Source organism: Chiloscyllium plagiosum, chromosome 34 (genome assembly GCF_004010195.1).
Source record: "Chiloscyllium plagiosum isolate BGI_BamShark_2017 chromosome 34, ASM401019v2, whole genome shotgun sequence".
NCBI lineage: Eukaryota > Metazoa > Chordata > Chondrichthyes > Orectolobiformes > Hemiscylliidae > Chiloscyllium > Chiloscyllium plagiosum.
In genome coordinates this window covers 22,167,845-22,190,200 of record NC_057743.1, presented here as the reverse complement: position 1 = coordinate 22,190,200, position 22,356 = coordinate 22,167,845, and the positions used below count along the sequence as shown (strand labels likewise).

Below are 22,356 nucleotides of genomic sequence, written 5' to 3'. Positions count from 1 at the left end.
CTCCAATAATAAATGAATGGCGAAGATATAAAACATATAGAGAAGGTTGCAACTTAATTGAGATTGTAGAGTGTTGTGTAACCTATTTAGGCTGCTTCCTTGATTTCGAAAAGACTTTCAAATGATCCTTTTTCTGGTGTTGGGTATCAATAGTAAAGAGACATCGGTTTAAACTTATTGCTTAACAAAGAGTTTAATGTTAAGAGAACTATACAGAGGGTTGTTGAAGCATTTAATTCTTTGTCGAGAATATAAGGACATCAGAAGGAAGAGGTTATTCAGTCTCTCAAGTCTACCCCATCATTCAATAAGATCATGGCTGATCTGCCTCAACTCCTCTTTCATGTTGGCTTCTCATAGCCATCAACTCCTTGATATTTCAAAAATCTGTTTGCCTCATCTTTGAATGCTTTCAGTCATCTACCTTACACAACTACATTGGGTAGAATTCAAAACACTCACTACACTCTTGGAGAAGACATTCCTTTTCATCTCCAGTTTAAATATTATTATGTAGCTGTCCCCTAGTTCAAGATTTCCCCTACTTATGGAAATATATCCCTGGATCTTGTATGCTTCAATATGATCCCCCTTTATTCTTCTAAACTCTAATGAATAAACACCAAATCTAACCTGTTTAATTTTGAAAATTTTGACCAATGCTTGCAATAAATTTGTAGCACAGTCATTTAAAATTCCTGTGTGCAGTCCATCAGAGCCTGGTGACTTGTCTGGCATTAGAGCCATTAGTTTATCAAATACCTTGTCCCTTGTGATAGAGACTGTTCCAAGATCTTTCTTTCCAGTAGCACCTTGCTTATCTGTTATCTTTGGGATGTTTATTGTGTCCTGTACTGTGAAGTGGATGCAAAATATTGGGTAAAATTATCTGTCATTTCCCTGTTTCCTTTGTTAATTCCCCGCATTACATCCTCCAAGGGTCCCTCACTTTATCTACTCTCTTATATAACCTTGGAATCTCTTACTGTTTGTTTCTATATTTCTTGACAACTACTTTCATAATCTGTTTTCTCCCTCTTTATTAGGTGTTTATTAATCAGTTACTGGTTCCAAAAAAATCCCAATCCTCCAGCCTAATTTTCACCTCATTTTAAGCCTTAGTTTTTGTTTGGAAACTGTCCTTGACTGCCTTAGTTAAGTACGATTGATTCATACTTTTCATTGAATCCTTTTGATCAGAATACAATTTTGTTAAATGCCATGATGTATCAACTTAAATATTTGCTTCTGCTCATCCATTGACCTTTCCTCAGAATTTTTTCCCCCAGCCTGTGACTCTTTAAACATACCTCTGTCGTGGCCCTTATTTAAGTTTAGGACACTGGTTTGACACCTGTATTGCTCCCTATCAAAGTAAATTTGAATTTCTGCCGTGCTGTGATTGCAATTCTCTGGCCAGACCTTAGCTTTGAGATATCTTATTGATTCCACCTTATGACACATTACTCGATCTAAAATAGTCTGTTCCAAGACAGACTGTGCAACATACTGCTCTAAGAATCCATCCCTACTGCAAAAAATAATGTCCAAGAGAATGTTACATCAAAGACCATAATGTTGATGAATAGTCACAGAATCATAGAATGATTGCAGCACAGAAGGAGGCCATTCAGGTTTGACTATCCAAAGGCATTTACCTTTTCAATAATAATTCCTGCCCTCTGAAATGCCCTAATTGAACCTATCTCTACCGCACTCTCAAACATTGCATTCCAGATCCCAGATCCTGGCTGAAAAATATTCTCCATATTGATGTATCAAGGTGGTGAGAGAGTATGGCTGCAAGTGTATGTTTGATTGCCTTGATAAAGATAAAATGTATATATTAAAGATAAACCTTGGCAGCAGCATGGATGGGCCAAGTGATGAAACTACTTAAACTCTCCTGAAGAAGTTGGAAGCTATGGGAGTAAGTTGTCAAATCCAGGGAAAGTACTCAAGGTCTAAGGTACAGAAAGTCAATGAGCCAATCTGCTTCGGAAGAGGAATGAGGACAAGCTGTCAAATACTCTCAACAGTTAACAAATGCTCATTTCTGGTCTAAAGAATACTTTTGAGTTTCTCTGAAATGCCACAACTGATGTTGAAGCTGCCACACTCTTGGAGGTGTTAAATGGAGGAATAGGGATCTCACCTACTATCTAAAGACATGTCGGGAAGTCTGGTATATCAAGGACCAGAGGTGGCCTAGCGGTATTATTGGTAGACTATTAATCCAGAAGCGCAGCTAATGTTTTTGGGATCCACCGTGGCAGATGGTGGATTTTGCATTCAATGTAAAATATCTGGAATTCAGTATCTACTGATGATCATGAAACCGATGTCGATTGTTGAAAAAAGTCATCAGGTTCACAAATGTCCTTCAGGGAGATAAATCTGCTATCCTCACCCACATGTGACTCAGTTGTATCAGTTGCTACAAACTCTCAAAAGGAAATGAAACCAGCTGGACCATCTAGCATCAACCCAGGCGACGGAAAAGGCAATGACATTGTCAGCCCTGTTAATGCTGCAAAGTCCTCTTTATGACCATATGGGGACTAGTGGCAAAATTGGGAGAGTTCAAAGACAAATCAAGCAACAGCCTGACATAGACATAATCGTGGAATCATACCTTACAGACAATGATCCAGACACCACCATCACCATCCCTGGATATGTCTTGTACCACCAGCAGGACAGACCCAGCAGAGGTGCTGGTATAGTGGTATCCAGTCAGAAGGGAGTTGCCCTGGGAGTGCTCAACATTGACTTCAGACCCCATGAAATCTCATGACATCAGGTTAAATATGTGCAAGCTGATTACCATGTACAGCCCTCCCTCAGGTGCTGAATCAGTATTCCTCTGTGTTGAACAGAGGACAGCAAGAGTGCAAATGTACTCTGGCAGGGGAATTTCAGTGTTGACCACTAAAAATGGCTTGACAGCAGTACTACTGATCAAGCTGGTTGGGTCCTAAAGGACATAACTGCTAGACTGGACCTGCAGTGGTTAGAGAACCAACAAGAGGGAGAAACATGCTTGAGCTCATCCTTATCAATCTGCCTGCTGCACATGCATCTGTCCATGACAGTGTCAATAAGAGTGACCACCGCCCAGTCCTCATGGAGTAAAAGTCCCACCTTCACACTGAGAACACCATCAGTCGTGTTGTATGGCATTATCATTGTGCTAAATAGGATAGACTTCAAAAAGAACTGGCAACTCAAGACTGGACGTTCATGAGGTGCTGTGGGTCACTAACGGCAGCAGAATCTTATTCCAACACCTGCAACCTCCTGGCCTGGCATATTACCATCAAATCAGGGGATCAAGCCTGGGTTTTTGGTCCGTGCAGGAGGCGCAGTGCAAGGCATACCTAAAAATGAGATGTCAACCTGGTGCAGCTACCAAACAGGACTACTCCCTGCACTTTCTCCTACTTACATGCCAAATAGCATAAGCAGCAAGTGATAGAGCTGAGCAATCCCACAACCTGTGTTTCAGATCTAAACTCTGCAGTCCTGCCAAAGCCAGTCATGAATGGTTTCATAGAATAGAAGTTTCACAGAATGAGGTTAGTGATAGCAACAAGGGAGTCAGTAGCAAGGGCAGGGAGTAGCCCTTGCTAACAAAGCACTGAGTGCCTTTGAACAAGGGCTCACCAAAATGAAACCCCCCCACCTTATATAGGGAGATTAACACTGTGCATGACACTTCAGATGTGGCCTCACCAGTGCTCTGTCTAAATAAAGCATAAGTTCTCTATTTTTTATATTTGGTACCCTTTGCAATAAACAATAACATTCTATTGGTTTTCCTAATATGTATGCTGTAATTCCTGTATGCCAACATTTTTATGATTCATGCTGTAAAATATCCAGACCCCTCTGCATCTCGGTTTAGCAGTCTCTCACCATCTAGATGAGTATGCTTTGTATTCTTGCTAACAAAATGGACAATTTCGTATTTTCCCACATAATATTCAATTTGCCAGATCTTTACACACTCATGTATTTTGTCATTATCCCTTTGTCATCCCCTTATCTACTCTTCAACGTTATTTATCTACCTATCTTTGTGTCACCAGCAAATTTAGCAACTAAGCCTTTGGTCCCCTCATCGCAATCATTTACACCAATTGAAAAATGTTGAGGCCCCAGCACTGCTCCATGTGGCACAACACTTGTTACATCTTACCAACCAGAAAATATCCAACATATGTCTAGGCTGTGCTTTGATCTATCCATATTACACTACACCATGACCTTTATCTTCTCCAATAACTTTTGATGTGGCATTTCATCAAATGCCTTGTGGAAATCTAAGTGCAACACATCTACTTGTCTCCCTTTTTCCACAGAACGTTACTTCTTCACATTTAAACATCACTTCCCTTTCACAAAACCATGTTGGTTCTGCCTGATTTGAAGTGTAAGCTGTAGCATCTTTAATAATACCTTATAAAGCTTTTCCCAGATAGATGTCGAACTAACTGGCCTTTTATTTCATGCTTTCTGTCTCCATCCCTTTTGTTTAAAGAAGCAAAATTTGCTATTTCCCAATCCAGTGGAAGCTTCCCCGAATTTAGGGAATTTTGCAAAGTTAAAACCATTGCAATGCATTTATTTTCCTGAATCCCTAAACCACCAATACACATTTAATGACTTCAGCCATTGATGTGCTGGTTGGCAATGTGTGTCTGTTCTAGTGACTGGAATAAAAGAAATGAATGGGAATGTTTAGTCATATTACCAAATTGGATTTTCTTTAATTAAAAACCAAAAGAAATGCAGATGCTATAAATCAGAAACAAAAACAAAAGTTGCTGGAAAAGTTCAGTGAGTCTGGCAGCACTTATGGAGAGAAATCAGAGTTAACATTTTGGGTCCGGTGGCTCATTCTCAGAACAGATGGTAGCTAGGAACTCTTGGTTTATGTGCAGAAGCTAGAGTTGGGTGAGCGTCTAAGGAGTAAATGAGAGGTGGGTATAGAAGCCAAAGAAAGAGGAACAGCTGGACAGACAAAGGAATGGATAGTGATCTGGCTAGGAGAGTGAATAGCTGTTAATGGAGTCTATTAGTGTCTAATAAGAAGTTGTGTTTAATGGCAGACTATATGATAATAAGTCAGGCAGCAGCCGAGGAGCAGGAGAATTGATGTTTTGGGCAAAAGCTGCCTGACCTGCTGTGCTTTTCCAGCACCACATTTGACTCTGACCCCCAGCATCTGCAGTCCTCACCTTCACCTATGTGATAACAAGTACTAGGTGTGTGAGCTTGGGGATTAGGACATGGGAGAGTTCAGGCCTTAAAATTATTGAACTTGATATTGAGTCTGGACAGTCTCCAAGCAGAAAGTGAGGTGTTGTTCTTCCAGCTTGCACTGAGCTTCACTACTGCAGCAAGCCTGAGACAGGGGTGTCGGCCAGGGCACAGGGTGCTGTGGTAAAGTGGCAGGCAACTGGAAGCTCAGGGTCATTTTTTTTCGGACAGAATCTAGGTGTTTTGGGAACTGGTCACCCAGTCTACACTTTATTTCCCCAGTGTAGAGGAGAGTACATTGTGACCAGTGAATGCAGTAGACCAGATTGTGCGGAGTGCATGTAAAGTGCTGCTTCACCTGGAAGTATGGTTGGGACCTTGGATACCGAAGAGGGAGGAGGTATATGGGCAATTGTTACACTTTCGGTGATTGAAGGGGAAGGTGCCATGGGGGTGGTGGGAATGAAGGAAGAATGGACCAGGGTGTCACAGAGGGAACGGTCCCTGCAAAAGGCATACAAGGGAGGAGAAGGGAATATGCCTGTATTTTCTTTACATTTGGGTGAACCCTTAGTTGCATGTTAGAAATTTTAATTGGGGAGAAATGGTAGAATACAGGCGATATGATCTTATGTTGTAATAACATTGACAAAAGATCTTGACAAAACATGACAGAAGTGTAGTAAGAAAAAAATTGCAGTCATGTAAGATTTTAATATTTAAAATACCAGATATAATGGAAGTTAGTGTAAGCAAAATATAAAGGAATGTTTGAAACAGATTAACATGTTTTTTGGATGGAAAACTTGATATTGCCAATATAAACTAAACTAAAGTTCTTTGATCATCTTCCCCTCTCTTCTCATGCACAGTAGTATGAGGCAGACATTGCTAATACTTACATCTGTTTCCCTAGTTCGGTTTTCCTGGGACAGCTTTCTGGTTTCTTGCCCTAAGCTGTAGCTTTAGGAGTGTCACTCTTCCTGGCTGACTGTCTTACTCTTACCGCCCTCCATAGGTGTTTGAAAGGGTTTTCAGCTTAACAATCAACTTACCTGACCATGTTATAGATGCACCTTCTATGGGCAACAAGACCAGACTCCAAGATGTAGCTGCTGGTTCAAAGGCAGGGGCTCATCCACTGATGCAAGGCTTAAACATTCAAATACTTAGGATTTTGAAGGAAGCAGGACAAATTGATTCAGGATACTTAGCTTTATTAATAGAGTATAAAAGCAAGGAATTTCTGTTAAAGTTGATTGGATTTTTATAGAATAAATAAGGAGAAACTGTTTTCAACGCAGATGGAATGTTAGCCAGTGGACATAGATTTAAAATAATTGACAAAGGAATCAGGAGGGGAAGAGGAAACTTTATGATTTAGACTGCACTGCCCGAAAAGGTGGTGGATACAGATTCAATAGTACAATAAACTTTCAAAGGGCAATTAGTTATATGTGAGGAAAGGAAAACATTTGCAGGGCTCTGGTGAGAGAGCAGTGGGAGTAATTAGGTGGAAATTTCAGAGAGCCAACTGACATGATGGCCCAATGGCTGCCTTCTGTGCTTAAGATTTTGTGATTCGATGAACAGATAGCCTGGAGGCCGTTTCAAGCTTGTAACCCATTTAATAGTTTCTATGTCTAGGAATGCAGGGTTGGAGTGCTTCACAGCAGAAGTTACAAAGCTCTGGTCTGACTCTGCCAGGATGTTCTTGGCATTTCAATATTCAATGAATCTTTAATAGTCCGTGTTTGAGTTATAAGTATAGAACAGCTGCCAACTCTTGCACTGATGCAGGAAAGTTGGAGTAGAACTTTATGGTTTTATTTTGTTGTCAGCAATGTAGTCTGTCTGTGGGATGGATGAGAGAGTTGGATTAAATGTAATGATTACTGAGAGAGACTTATGCAAGCTTTCATTTTTCGCGAGTTGAATTGGCTTACATTGTACAGAAACTGTAGCATGAGTGGCTGCAATCCTGTTGTGGTTATACTGCCACATTTAACCTTGCTAAGTACAGACAACTGATGCCATTGACAAAGCACTTTTTTTTTGTTGAAGTAAGATTTCATTATTTCATTTGGGTTCAGGGTTCATTCAGTAGTCCCCTTGGCAACTCATAGGAACAGGAGTAGGCCCTTCAGCTCAACAAACCTTTTGTATCAATGAGATTATGGCTGATCAAACACTTCAATGCCTTTTATCCACACTATCTCATAACCTTTTTACACCACTGCAAATAGAAACCTGTCATCCTCTAAATTTCCCCTGCAAATATCACTTAAAGTATTTTTCACACATCAATGAGCTCACCTCTCATTCTTCAAATACTTCAAAGAATACAAGCCCACTTTGCCCAATCTCCCTTCACGGATCAGTCCTGCCATCTCAGGTGACCCTTTGCTGCACTCCCCCTACAATAATAATATCTTTCCTGAGGTAAGGAGACCAAAATTGCAAACAATGCACCAGATATGGTCCAACCAATAGGTAAATGTACACCTAATGTGATCCTGCTTATTGATCTGTGACCGTTTCCAATTCTAATCTTAACCTGGGTTTTCGCCATCTCCTGTCAATGTCCATTTACCATTAATTTGCTTTCTGTCCCCTTACACACACTCCTCCAACATTGCAATATCATCCAACCCACACTTTAAAATCTGCAAGTTGGATCAAGTCATGAGCCACTCCAGTGAAGGAAATAACTGAATCCTATATACTGAGGAACTAGGGGAGGTGGGGGATATATTTAACTTTGGACTCAGCAGTGAGAAAGTGTCTCAACTCTGAGATTTTTGTAATGGAGATGCATTAGTACCAGACTCTGGGATTGTAGGCTTGGGATCAGAGTTGTCCTTATATTGTTTGTCACAACTGGTGGGAATTGCAAATCCATTACAACAACATTCCTGTGGTCTTTGCATTAAAGTATCAGCTCTCGGGAGTTTGGCAAATGAATGCTGCATAGTGTCTGGCTGGGATTTTCTGTATGGAGTCGTCTTCCACCGAGAAAGTAGAATGGCCGACTGTTCTGATATGGCTGATTTCAACTGTGAAATTAATGCTCCGTAGTTTGGGAGGGGGAAAATAACTCAGCATATCCACACCTGCTTCTTGCTAATCGAGACCATTATAAAGTGCACCAGCATGGACTTCAGACGAGAACATAAATGGGCACTGTTGCAATGCGCACTTTAGTGGGAAAGCAAGCTGCCTTATGAAAGATGGTGACTTGGACAATGGACTGGAGAACTGCTGGAGACTATGTCCCATCAAAAGCAAGGGGATGAAAACTGGCCAAAAAAAGCCTCACCTGAATTGACTATTGACTTCGAACAATTGAATTATATTTATGGAATCTGTGTGTGGTAACATCAACCACAGATCACAAATTTCTATTAAAACCAGCCTTTGCTGATGGAGAATACTCATTGGCCCAGGAATTTTGCACCTTGCCCTGTGTGCTTTTCTTCCATCTGCCCTGTGTGACTGTGTGTGTGAGTTTTGTACACCAGACGGACAGACCTGGACCTGCCACAGATTATCATTGTGGAATTTGAATGCATATTTTATTGTGGTTTTCTTTTAACTTGATTTGCACCATATGTGGCTGAGATTTATCTCCTAGCCTGGAGCCCATTAAAAAGGGAAATTTCTGGCTTATAAAATCCTGAGCAATCTTCTGACAAGTACTGCTCCCAGATAGATTTGCAGATGAAAGATTACAGCACTTGTCGTTCTTGTTATTAAAAGCTTCAGTGTTGAGATTTGCACTATTCAAACCATGTCTTTTTTGAGGGAGTAGAATATTCAGTCTGTGCCTGCTTTTGGAATCTTTCCTGCCTCTTTTCTTATTCTAGTCTTGAAGGTGCAGGGTTACTATTCCAAAGCACCTGCCATACCGAAGTCCTTCACTGATGCAACTGACCATTTGTCATGTGTGTCCTAGCAGCGACTATCCAGTTCTATGGCCAGAGGGTTCCATAGTTTGTTCAGTGTTTCAGAAGGTGCCTTAAGCCTGCAGAGCTGTACCCCAACCTCAAGGCGAAGGACAGTAAATGATTGTACCCTCTCACTGTTGCACTCCTAGCTACAGCAGGCATTTTTCTCAAAGAATCTGAGACTGCAGTTGTGGATTCCACAAATATACGCTTTACTTGCTAGTATGGTTCCTCCTTTGTCTTTTTGATTTTATTTCCTCTTTCTTGCAGCAAGATCTATCTTTATTATTTAACACTGAACAACTGCGCTGATCTGAGGAAGGATCACTGGATCCAAAACATTAACTAACAGATTTCTGACCACAGATGCTCTCAGACCTGCTGAGCTTTTCTAGCAATCTGTTTTTTTTTTGTTTTTGTTTTTACTTTCCAGTATCTGCAGTTCTTTCAGTTTTGTAGTAGTTTGCAGAGTATTGCTTCCTCCTTGTACGCTGTACTTTTGGCACCTGTAACTTGGTAAAATGCCCTAAGACACTTCAGAGGAGCTTCTTAACAACATTTGATTGAGCCAAATAAGGAGATATAGGCCAGGTGACTACAACATTAGTGAAATGTGCATGTTTTAAAGATTGACCAAAGAAAGAAATGGCAGCAGAGATATTGCAGGAGGGAATTCTTGAGTTTAAGGTCTGTGCAACTATGGTGAGTAATGAAAATCAGGAATACATAAGAGACCAGAGCAGTGCAAGGATTCAACTCAAGCCATTTACTTGACAGCAGGTATCCAACTGAGTAGTCATATGCATTCACATTACTGACATGAGGCAGGTCCTGGGACTACATGCACAGTGGCAGAAACAAACTGTGACACTAGATATAATGTCACAAATGTATTTTTGTGTGCTTGTAAATTTGCCAGAAGTGGCTTTATCTAACAGTAGGTGGAGCATGCATATCATTCAATTAACAGTAGAGCCCCTATAAAGTTCACAATCCATCCTAAAAATGGAAATATTGTCCTGTAGCGTGACCTTTAATCTGAAATGTTGGAAACAGAGATCCTGTGAGAAAATTCTCTGACAGTTACATGAGTAGGAAGTGCAACTTTTATCCAGTTTGTTAGTGGGATGGAAGATGATTGGAATGTGCACACTTGATCCCCCAAAAAAGCTTTCAAATAACCTTGTACGATGCTGCTTTTTACCCCTTCATTGTTTCCTCAATGTAAAATCACCCAGTTTTCTTGAATATTCTGAAAATGTTCGGCTTAGCATGTGAAAAACTATACTTCCCTTCATGAACTCTTATAAGACTATAGATTTGGAGGAGGTCAATACTGAAACAGCATGTGGTCTGGCCCCTAACTAGTGTTTCCCAAACTCATTCCTGAGTTTAGTGCTTCAGACTTCAGAAGACCTCCAAAGAGAGAATTGTTAGTGAAGTGAGGAAGAGGGTAATTGGCGGGGATTTGCATGGGGTACAGATATTGAACAATGTGGGTTGTGGGAACTGATTTACGTCAGTTTGCCTGCAACGGTAGTAAATTCGCCAACTTTTAAGTACATTTAAGTCGTCATTGGACAAGCACATGGACGTACTTGGAATAGTGTAGGTTAGATGGGCTTCAGATTGGTATGACTGGTCAGCGCAACATCGAGGGCTGAAGGGCCTGTACTGTGCTGTTATGTTCTATCTATAAAAATTGAAAATCTACCGTTTTACAGATTGTGGTGATTTCAGCGATGGGATGTCAGCACACAACACAAATGCCAGGACTCTTTTCTCAAACACTCTGAATCACGTGATAGTTCAGAGACAGTTGTCTTTCATGAGACCAGTAATACATTGATAGACACGTTTTTGTTTAAGCAAATATGTTCGGGGATCTCCTACTTCCTGCAAGTAATGGGCTTTGTTGAATGGACAGAATAAGATGAGTCCTTCACTCAAGAATTGATTTGACGTGTCTTGTGTTGTTTTAAAGAGGTAGTACTCAAACATGAAAACATTCTCTTTCAAAAAAGGAGAATTGCTATGAAAAAACCCTCAATGGAGTTGTCACATTATATGAGCTATATCATCAGATCTTGTCCTGCTGTTCAAAGTGCTCTTAATGTGATTTATTGATTCTTATCTCAGTTGGACTGAGTATAAATAGCAAAAGCTTGTTGCCTTGCTCTGAGAATCCTTAAAAGGAAAGTATAGGGCTCAGATTTAGCTTATTCAGGTCATAAGTGAGGCATTTAATACAGTAATATGCTCTCAATAGTGATATATTTCTGACTTAAGCAAGTATTGGAGAACTCAATGGGTGGTTTTGTGCATTCAAATGCTATTATAATGAGGAGCTGGAATAGTATGAATGTTGAGCGAGATCATGTGCGATATTACTGAGGGATGAGCAATAGGCGATGCTCACATTCTATGAAATAAAACAAAATGAATGCAAACAATTTCCAAGTGTGAGCGTATTTTCCTCACTTGACAGCACTCAATCTGATTGGGAAAAGGCTAGTGACAGTCCTTGGAGACACTGCCAGTGAACGTCAAGGAACAAAATCTCCTCACTGATCAGCGTCTGCACACGCACACTCCCACTTCTGATGATCATCATGCAAGGAAGTATAATCACAAAATTTTCCTTTTTTATTTCATTTTGCAAGGAATTATTGTAAATGACGATTCACGTGTTGTACAAATGTTAAGTATTTATTGTATATGAATGGGTTAAATAGATTCAGAATAAGCCAATATTCCTGCACAACCAATCTACACCGCTCAGGGTTCAGTACAAATTCTTTAGGCGCTGGTGGAAAGATACAACAATGCTGCACGTTAGAGTGATCCTTCTGTAAACTTAGTGGGAGGTTAATGGCCTACTCCCATGCCAATTTCCAATGTTCCTATCTTTCACAGAACAGAAATATAATTTATTGTACAAAGTCTTCTTTCCCTGGCTATGAAATCCTTCCTCAACTGTTGGAATAACCTTGCTGCTGTGATGATGTGTCTCTTTGCACATGGCCCCATTCCTGTAGCTTTCTCGGTCTGATCACAGACTGGTGGGGACAGAAAAGCGCGCCTCTGCGGAGGGTTCCTGCTGGAGGTGGTTGTGTTCTTCTGTTTTTGTGATCTTCTTGGTTTTGATTGTGTACAATACTGGTTCTGTTTGATTTTAAAGGACAGCTCTGGGATTTCACCAAAGTGCCTTATGTGGACCACATCTCCGTCTGGTAATTTTTGAAACATAGGAAAAATGTCAATTCCATTGTGTTCCTTTCACCTTCTCTTTGACAGGGTATAATTCATCCTTGTCGACTCTGTACCTGAAGTACGTGATCTCCATTACCTGGAACACACGTTTTTCCCTTTTTTAGCCAAATGCCACCCTCAGAAAATGCCCTAAGATCTTTTCCACGCTCTCCATATTTGCCTTTACAGTAGCTCCTGAGATTAAAATGCCATCCAGACAGGCTGGGCACTGCTTAGCGGATGTTCTTCATTACCCTTTGAAAGATGGCACAAGCTGAAGTCACCTCAAGACGGTGAGTGAGTGCAGTTGTCCAGTTCTTTTGTGAGTATTTATGGTGGTGGACTTCCTGGATGACCCCCTCAAGTTCAGTTAGAGGTAGCCATGGCTCGTATTCAATGTAGAAATGTGTGACTTCCAGCCAGCTTTTTGTGAAAGTCTTCGATGTGTGACGTAGAGTATCTGACTAAACACGATGTTCTGTTTACTGACAACTCGTAACCTCACAGAAACAGACCAAGTTGTCAGGTTTCACAATTAGGACAATGGATGCAGTCCATTCGGCAAATTGCTTTGAGTTTTTGAGGCTAAGATCCTCCCCACGATCCAATCTACTTTGGCTCATAGGACATAGGAGACTGGTCATACCCTGAAATAGTTAAGTCAGGCCTTTGGTTCTACATAGTTGTGGTCTCACTGCCATTTGTCTTACCCTTGAAACACTGCAGAATACTTCCCAATTACTTAATCTAGATCGCCAGTGCCCATTTTCAAGAACCGGGAGGATTTTGCATCGCTAGTCCCTTCCCAAAATGTTAGAAACTGGCCCTTGTTCTACCATTAAGGGAATTAAGACTGACTGCTGCTTGCCCGTAACAAGGGTTACGGTGGTCCTGATAATACTTAAGAGCACCCCAGTGCATGTGACCAATTTAGCCTTGGTTTTTCATAGGCAAGATGCCTCATTGGAGTTTTCTAAAGGTTTGCTGCCCAGCAATAGATATATAGCACCTATGTCTACCTCCATATCGTGAGTGTGGTCATTTCCTTGGAGTTTTATCTTAATTGGGGCCATTATGGGAGAAGTGATGTAATTTAGCTGTCATCAATTCCTCATCCTTGGGCTGATCCATTTGCAAAGCAAATTATTTATTTATTTGAGGTGGCTTTGTCCTTTTGGCCTGAGCAGTCACATTTCTCCTGCTTTGGTAACATTTGTCTAGGGTGAGCTCTATGACTACGAAGACAGCATGGATGTTCTTCCTCCTCGCTGTATTGTAGAGAAACTTCCTAACCAAGTCTGGAACCTTGTGGACTCAACTCCAAGTACCCTTCCTTGGCAACAAAAAGGAGCTGGAATATTGTCCATTGGGCTCTGAGAGATGGGTGTCGCCCAAGGTTGGAAAAAGTCCTGTCTATGGACCCCTGAAGCTCCTGTGTCCGTTTTCTCTGCATTTTCATGGGAAAAGGCCTGTTCTGTGACTTTCTTGAAGTCCGATCTGGTTTAGTCAGAGCTTCCTTTAGGTCGCAATATTATTAATTCCACAAACTATAAACAATCCTGTACTTTTTCCCCTGAAGTGCTGACCCATAATCAGCATTTCGTCAATTTCTGCAGTCTCAACAAGAGTTTAGTAACTGGTTCCCTAGGAGGTCTATTTGCCATGTTAAACATGTAACACTGCAATTTAACATATGATTTGGGGACATAGTGGTCTAATACCATATCTCAGTTTGTCAAAGGATTTTGACTCTGGGTTTGCCTGGTAAGATAACCTCTTTCTGATGCTGAAAGCAGGAACCCCACAGAAGTCAGGAAAATTACTTTTAGTTAATGATCCCCTTTTATTCCATTTGCTTGCCAAACGTATCTCATTCTTTTGGTGTCCCGGAGCCAATCCTCCAAATCCACATCATTTCCAATACTTCCTCTTCACAATCTTAGTGGGTTCTTTGGAAGGTCTGATACTTTATTCTTGTTACCAATGTAAAACTCCGGAAGCCCAACTAAAAAGGAACACCATTTATCGTTTAAAATAAAGCCATTCCTTATGGCATATATAGGCTAGTCCCAGTCTTAGAATGTTTCACATGCCCTTCTCTGGTTCTGCCTTAAAGACCATGTTACCAAGGGAACACATAGTCAATGAGCTCCACAGGGAGATTAATTAGGGATTCTTCTTGGGTCTGGTAGGGGTTATTACAACTGTGGTGTTCAGAATTATACTCCAGCATAGGCCTCTGTTGTGTTTTATAAAGGCTTAATTTTTGTCCTACATATTTGTATTGGAGAGTAATCTGTAGGTGAATAATTCTGCTCCCCCACTCTGAAACATGACAGAATAGGAAATAAATGTCTTCCTCTTTGCTGATTAATGAAATGAGGCTAAATTTCACTCATCACCATTCCCTTGCATCCAGGTAGGTTTCTCTAAAGAACCATGGTGTTGCTGAAATTGTGACAGTTGCTGGTGTTCGTGCCTCAGTAACTCTCTCGAGCACCACTAATTCCAGCTATAATATTCCACATTGTTACCTGGGTTTGTAGTAATTTAACAGTCTGTGTTGTGAGGCAACCATAAGGAAATGAAACAAAAGCTGCACTGAACACACAGGGTTGCATTACAATCACTTGGCATGTATGGCAGGGCTATTAGCAAAGCCATTCTAAGAGTGTCAACCTGATTATTCTGTCAGATGATAAACCGAAAATGTATTTCCAGCATCGTCCACTTTTTTTTTAAATTTGTGGCTGAGCTTTGATGACTCAGTGGCCCTTAATCTAGGCTGTCACAAGTGAGCTGCTTCAAGAACCTTTCCAGGACAGAGCCTGACTGCCTATAGAAACCTCCCCTTTCCCCACTCTCAACATTTACTGTGAAATCAAACCTTGATATCACGTGTTGATTTGTGCGTGTCTTCCAATTATTTCATGTCTTTCAACAGAAAGTCTTTGTTCTTGGGATGTGGAACTGCTGTGTGTTTAGGAGCAGTGCCAATGAAAAAAAAACAGGGATCTCAATAAAAGAAAAATCCGAAACTTGAGCTGCCCAGTCACAGATTGGAGTTCAGTCCAGTGACGCTTGCATGTGTTGTACACATGCACAGTTCTTATATTTGTGTGGCCATGTATTGCCAGAAGGCTTTAGCAATTGCCTGCTTTAAGATTAAAATGTATCTCATTTTCTCTTACTCTTCTCAAGTTTGGCACTCATGTCCTTCAACCAATAATTTGAGCCCCTCTTCCAGGGCTTGAATTTACAATGTACGTTGCAAATCTGGAGGACGTGCCACCTGTGGAATATTAAATCATTGATCTGATATTACTGTGAGGGGAATAAATAACAGGACCTTCTCCTGGGCTTCTGGTACAATTGCAACATTTAAAAGGCATTTGGATGGGTATATGAATAGGAAGGGTTTGGAGGGATATGGGCCGGGTGCTGGCAAGTGGGACTTGATCGGGTTGGGATATCTGGTCGGCATGGACGGGTTGGACCGAAGGGTCTGTTTCCGTGCTGTACATCTCTATGACTCTATGAGTCTCTTGAGCAGTACTCGAGCTCCAGTTAAAGTATACAAGATGAGTTGGACAAGTATGTGTCATTCACAATTATTTCTAACTGTTTTTGGAAATGAAAATGCTAACGTCCAGGGGGAAATGTCACCTTTAATGAGGTCATTAGTTATTTAAATTTGGCTGCCATTCTCCATTCAGCGAGATGGGGAGTGTCCTCAGCAGTGGGACTACTCAATATACCACCCCAATATTGCTGCCAGTGCTTTACTGCTGCCCCACCAACCTTTTAACCCCCACCCACAGTCTGTAAAATTCTGCCTTCAGGGTCATGCCCTGCTATGGACCAAAAGCTGGATGGGGTCCTTCAGATGAGCAACTTGAACAAAGTTTCCTGCAATGTTGTCACCAAATACTTGGATGAAGATGGCCTGACAAACCTTTGTGGAGCAAGAGAGCATTTTTCATAGTACCTTCCAAACCCAATAATTACAGCAATATGTCTACTACACTACAGGGAGAGAAAAATACAAAGACATATGTCAGTCATGAATATTTGATTTGCTTCTCTTCTTCCAAGTATTTTCCATTCTCCATGAAAAGTGGATACAGAAGCCTGGCAAACCATGCAAATGCTTCTTCTTTTGGCAAAATTGCTGCAGTTTTCTTTGCCTTAGAGTGAAGCTGTAGACTGGTTCATGACGTTCTCTGCATTCAGTCTAATAAAAGCATCTGTTTAAAGAAAAGCTGTTTTAATAAAATTACATTTGAAGTCATCCATCTGGCTTCTTTAAAGTTTTAGTTGAATGTCAAGAGAGAAATCGAAAACAAAGTTTGTGTGTGAAGAGAAGTTGGTGTTTTATATGTTTAAACAAATGTGCAGCCTGTTTAGAATTATAGGCAATTATACCACCATTTTCCAGCTTTAAGGGTTCCTCAAGTTGCATTGCCTTTCTGCTGAGAGAAAGGTTCTGGTGAACACCATCTTTCAGTAAGTATTGCCACTTGGAAAACCTTCACAGAACATTGCTTCATTTCCCAATCTCACTTTTCAGCTTGGAACGTAGCAGGGGAGCCCTGGTGAGGTGACACCACACATTCTTTTCCTCTAACATCTTTCCTTAACCTCAAACTGTAGGTCTCCTTACCTCCTCTTACTGTAGAAATCACAGTTGACAGTTTGACTGTGTAAAGCCTTAAACATTTTCATGTCAAGTGGCTCTCCCTGCCTTTTTACAGAGTCTTTAACATGTTCAAAGCCTCCAATAAAATAGCAGAGCAAGGCTTTGTGAACTAAGGCTTAAGTGCTTATTTGATACTGTTGCTGATAGTAGTTACCAAGTTGTTTTTCACTAATTATCAAGCTTTCAAAATCCGCTTGGTGTCACCCAGTCCTTCCTTCTGATTTATGTTGCCATATGTTAACTCGCTTCAATCTTGAACGCGTGTGGCAAGCTGGACCACAGCCCTTGATCTTGTTTTCTAGTACAGAGATGTTAGTGGACTGGATGTTGTGCTGCAACTTACTGAACTTTGTTTTCCACAAATACTAGAACGCAGTGCAGAACCTCCGGCCAGTTAATGAAGTCAATATTGCGATCTCCAGTCGTACGGACAGTGGTGTTCATGCTCTGTGTAATTCTGCTCACCTTGACATTCAGAGAAAGGAAGGAAAGCCACCATTTTCAGCAGAGCTGCTTGTCAACGCACTTAACTTCCATTTGAAACCCGAGCCGATCAGGTTAGTTCAAAAGGTAGGCTGACTTGATTGTGCAAAAGCCATCACTAAAGCAAATTGATATAGATTGAATTCCAGGTGTAGTAATGGTTTCTGAAGAAGCTGCTTTCTTCGTCTGTAATATTCTTAGATCAGTGTCAGCAAACTTAATAACCAGGAACTTTTTACTTTAAATTTAGTGAAAAATGCTACCGAGAATTATAGTACTTATAATTCAATTGCCAATAATAACAAAAAGCAAAACAGAGATACACTTCAACAAAATTTAAAGGTTTTTGCAAGAAAAGTTGTCAATTGAATGATGCTTTCCTTTTGAATACAATGTTAATACAAGTTTAAATAATATGAAATAAGCCGTCGACCTACCAATAAAGTTTGATCAGTCAAGATTGAAAACCACATCAGTCCTTAATACACCACAGATTCCCGACGCTGGTGCAAGGAAGGTGATATTGTATCAAAAGCCTATCCACACCCCCACAAATGGTTCCTGCACCCTTCTCAAAGTTATGATCCTACTTGTAATCTGGTGTCCAATTCAAGAGATTACTTTGCTCAGCAATAATGGACAGATACTGATCAATAATTTTAAGTTCATCCTTACAAGTAGAATGGTGTTCAAAAGTGTTTCAAAATCTGAAGTGTTCGCCTTTCTTTGCAGAATCTTGAATTGCCTTAACAAACAAATAAATCTCATCAGTTATTGAGTTCTGACTGGCTTGAAGAAAATTACAATTTTTCCCAGATGGATCAATATCACAGTTGCAAGAATGAATGTACAATGTCTGTTCACTGGAATAACACACTACTGCTCTGATGAAATGTTATTTTTAATGAGCAAACTTCAATCAACATTCGTTACACCATTTAAAAAGGATAGAATTGGACAGACAAGACTTGAATGTAGCCAGTCTTTGTATCAATCCTAAATTGCCTGTTATTTACCAGAGAGGGGGTGCCCATGGATTTTTAATTGATTAAAATCCTGAGAACAACAATGATTTGCGGAATTGATTACTGGGCTACTGCATTACATGTCCCTGTTTCTCTCTGGATGATATCTGAAAATGTCTGTTCAACATTTGATGCTGCAGTCTTCAGCTTGGCTGTTTTCTTTGTCTGCAAAAGTGCATTTGGAAGAAACATTTTAAAATCTTTACTGAACTAAGGACTCATATGTCTGCACAGCAGTTCAAGTGTTTTGGAAATTCGTTAAGTAACAGTGAGGCAACTGTTTTTAAAGTCATTCTTTTAATCTTTCTGAATGCATATCATGCTGAAACAGAGAGTTTAAAAGATTAGCAATCTGGCAAGAAAATAATGTGCACATGTTATAAGTGGCTGATTAAGCCTGAGCTGAAGTGTTAGGTCCACTTCTATGTCCCACATTTTTAAGAAGCATGTCATGGAGGAAGTACCTGTAACAGTGGTGGAGGCAAGTTCAAGAAGCCAAAGCAAAAGGGAATAGAATGTATATATAAAAAATAAAACAAAATACTATGATGAAAGCACAGATAAATGAGGCTAATTGGATTGCCTTTTCAAATACCCAACATCTGCACAATGGGCTGAATGTCCTCCTGTACATTATTGTTCTGTTCATCATAAGCAGCAAGAAAGCTTGAACCCTTAATTTCCAAATGTGAAAGATCACAGAGCCTCTCCTGCATGACCCTTGCTGGGCTTTAGTTTCAAGGTCAGTGGTATCTCTTCACTTCCTCTCCCAAGTTGTCTTTTCTTGTGTGTAAACCCGAATAATGAAGTTTATCTGGTTGTTTGACAGTTGGGGCACCACAGTCAATTCCTAACTTGTGCTCACATTAGGTGCCTTTCTAGCAAAGAATGGCTGTGTAGGAATCACAAGCAGAATCTTTGGCTAATTTTCCTCCCTCATGCAGGGTTTGATTGATTATCTGCTGCTGCTGAATCACAGTAGGCCAGTATTAACCCAGGGACCTTAGCTTGATTCAGTTCCATTCTGGTATAAATGAGTCATCAGGGTAGGTGACTGCCAAAGGATTTAACCAGCGGATGCAAGGTTGAGCATGTATTGCAATCAGAAAGCTGAATGACTTCTGGTGCTTTGTCAAATATTTTTAATAGGTGTTATCATCCAAACTATGGTCACTGAAGTGAGACTAAAAATCCAATTTTTTCTGTGGTGAGCTGTGAGGAACAGCCAACAGCATGATGAATGAAGACTCTTCTAACAAGAGGGCATAGGCAACAGAGGATAGTTCACAAAGTTACCTGGGCCATGGCAAAATCTTCAATGCCATCAAATTGTTTTTCAAAGAATCAATAAAGATCAAACGTCAGGGTTCATTCTATGGGGTATGGTGAACAGAGGCAGTATATGTGAGAACAGTTGGTGATTGCCAAACTGCATTGAAAACTTTGGCTCTCTGCCAGACCTTCCAGTAATATCTTTACAATTATTACAGTAACTGATGAGTCTGTGTGGATTTTTTTTTTCTCTAATGCATCCTAATCAATACGTTGACTCTGAGAATTAAGCCAGTTGAAAGTTATACTCTCATTCCAAAATCGACAGCAATAAAATTTACAAGCATTTTGTTACAGGATTGGAAGAGAAGTTTACATTTTTAAACTTGATACAATGACCATTTGTTGGAAACTGTATTAGAATCGAAGCACCACCCCTAATTGGCATGTAGGTTGGACAATGGTACTCTTGCTTCTGAATCAGAGTCAAAGATTCAAGTCACACTTAAAAGATTTCAGCACGTAATCTTGGCTGACACTACAGTGCAGTGCGGGAGAACTGTATTCTCGAAGTTGCTGTCTTCCATTACACTAAATTTCCTGTTGCTTTCTTGGGGGTAGATATAAAATATCCCATAATGTTATCTGGAAGCACAGCAGGGATATTTTTTCAACTCAGGGGAAAAAAACAGGTATTTTTTCAATCTCGACTTTTCCATAGTTGAGGTTGACATTTTCCTCTCAACCCACATCACCTCCCCCCTAAAAAACTGATCTGGTTAAGACCATAAGACATAGGAGCGGAAGTAAGGCCATTTGGCCCATTGAGTCCACTCCGCCATCATGGCTCAATCATGGCTGATGGGCGTTGTTTGCCCTTTTTGCTGTTAGTGGACCCTTGCAGTGCACATCTTGGTGTTCCACACTTTGAAAATACCTCATTGGATGCGAAGAACTTTGGGAATGTTATTGTGGTGAAAGATGTTTGCAATTTATGGTATAAGGTTTTTAATGCCATTAAGAATTGACTGAACAGTTATTAAAACCCTTAGAGCAATGTTAGGACTATGATCAAGGAACTCAATAGCACGGGCCTTTGTTTTGGTGCAAACCTTGTGGCAACAGGAATTAGATTAGATTAGATTACAGTGTGGAAACAGGCCCTTCGGCCCAACAAGTCCACACCGACCCGCCAAAGCGAAACCCACCCATACCCCTATATTTACCCCTTACCTAACACTACGGGCAATTTAGTATGGCCAATTCACCTGACCCTGCACATCTTTGGACTGTGGGAGGAAACCGAAGCACCCGGAGGAAACCCACGCAGACACGGGGAAAACGTGCAAACTCCACACAGTCAGTCGCCTGAGGCAGGAATTGAACCCAGGTCTCAGGCGCTGTGAGGCAGCAGTGCTAACCACATCCAACATGGTGAGTGTGGCATGCATGTTCATCGTATGCAGGAAGGCATACTGGTCAAGAAGAATTTGAGAGATGCCAAGGCTATGTACCTGAAGCATTTAGGCCCGTTGCAGGTTCAAATCGGCAGAAGGGATAGCATCAATTTGAGGCTCCCTATTGGAACAGCTAAGCTGCTGATGCCAGAATGCGTGATCTATATGGAGCCCATCCAGTAGCATTGCTGGAAGCCTTCACCAAACAAATTTTTATTTAGAACAGGTAAGATACTTCACCGTGAGCAGGGAGATGCTGAGCAGCTTCTCCTGACTCCACTAAAGCTTGCTGCTTGACCCTTCCTGATCACCCGTGTTCCCTAGGTCAATACATAAAAATTCCATCCTTCTAGTTCAATTATGTCATGAAGCATCTCAGCTTTCAGTTGTGAGACTTTAGTGTTCTCTATGTGAATGCACAGTCTGATTAGGTGCAACCTCAGATGCTTTATTATATTAAATACATAGACATTGTTATACCAAAGGAAAATTCAATCATTAACCACATGGGCGTTAACAATTTAGGTCCTATTCACAATTCATCCTAATTTAAACTTATTACTATTTGCACTAGTGACAATATTTTCGTTTTGGGTCATGGAAGAACATCTTTATTTTCCTGACATGTGGGAAGCTTGTTCCAAGAAAATGAACCATTGCCGATTCTAGTTGGCTCAAGCTGAAAAGGACAGATGAATTCCTTCCCTGGATGTTAGTTAGCCTGGTCTTTTCATGGACATTTTTCTGGTGGCATCCTGTAAATTCTACATGTGTAGCCTGTGTAAGATCCTGGGCTTCACATGGAGAGACAATATCACCAACAAAGAAGTATTGGAGCACCCATAGGATATTGTGACAGAGGAACACCTGAGACTGACAAGACGTGTGGTTGCTTCCTGATGGACATCTTACCAGAGTAAATTGGACATCACCGGAAGGAAGATGATGACGGAACT

At 40.7% G+C, this 22,356-nt stretch overlaps 1 protein-coding gene across 3 annotated transcripts in view; it reads left to right on the top strand.

Annotated features, from left to right (window-relative positions):
* The window catches only part of pusl1 (pseudouridine synthase like 1), an 88,563-nt gene that overhangs the window by 2,398 nt on the left and 63,809 nt on the right, over positions 1-22,356 (top strand). For all 3 annotated transcript variants that reach the window (XM_043675830.1, XM_043675832.1, XM_043675831.1), the window contains exon 3: positions 17,533-17,720. In XM_043675830.1, the coding sequence (XP_043531765.1) occupies positions 17,533-17,720 (188 nt within the window). The remainder of the gene's footprint in view (positions 1-17,532; positions 17,721-22,356) is intronic.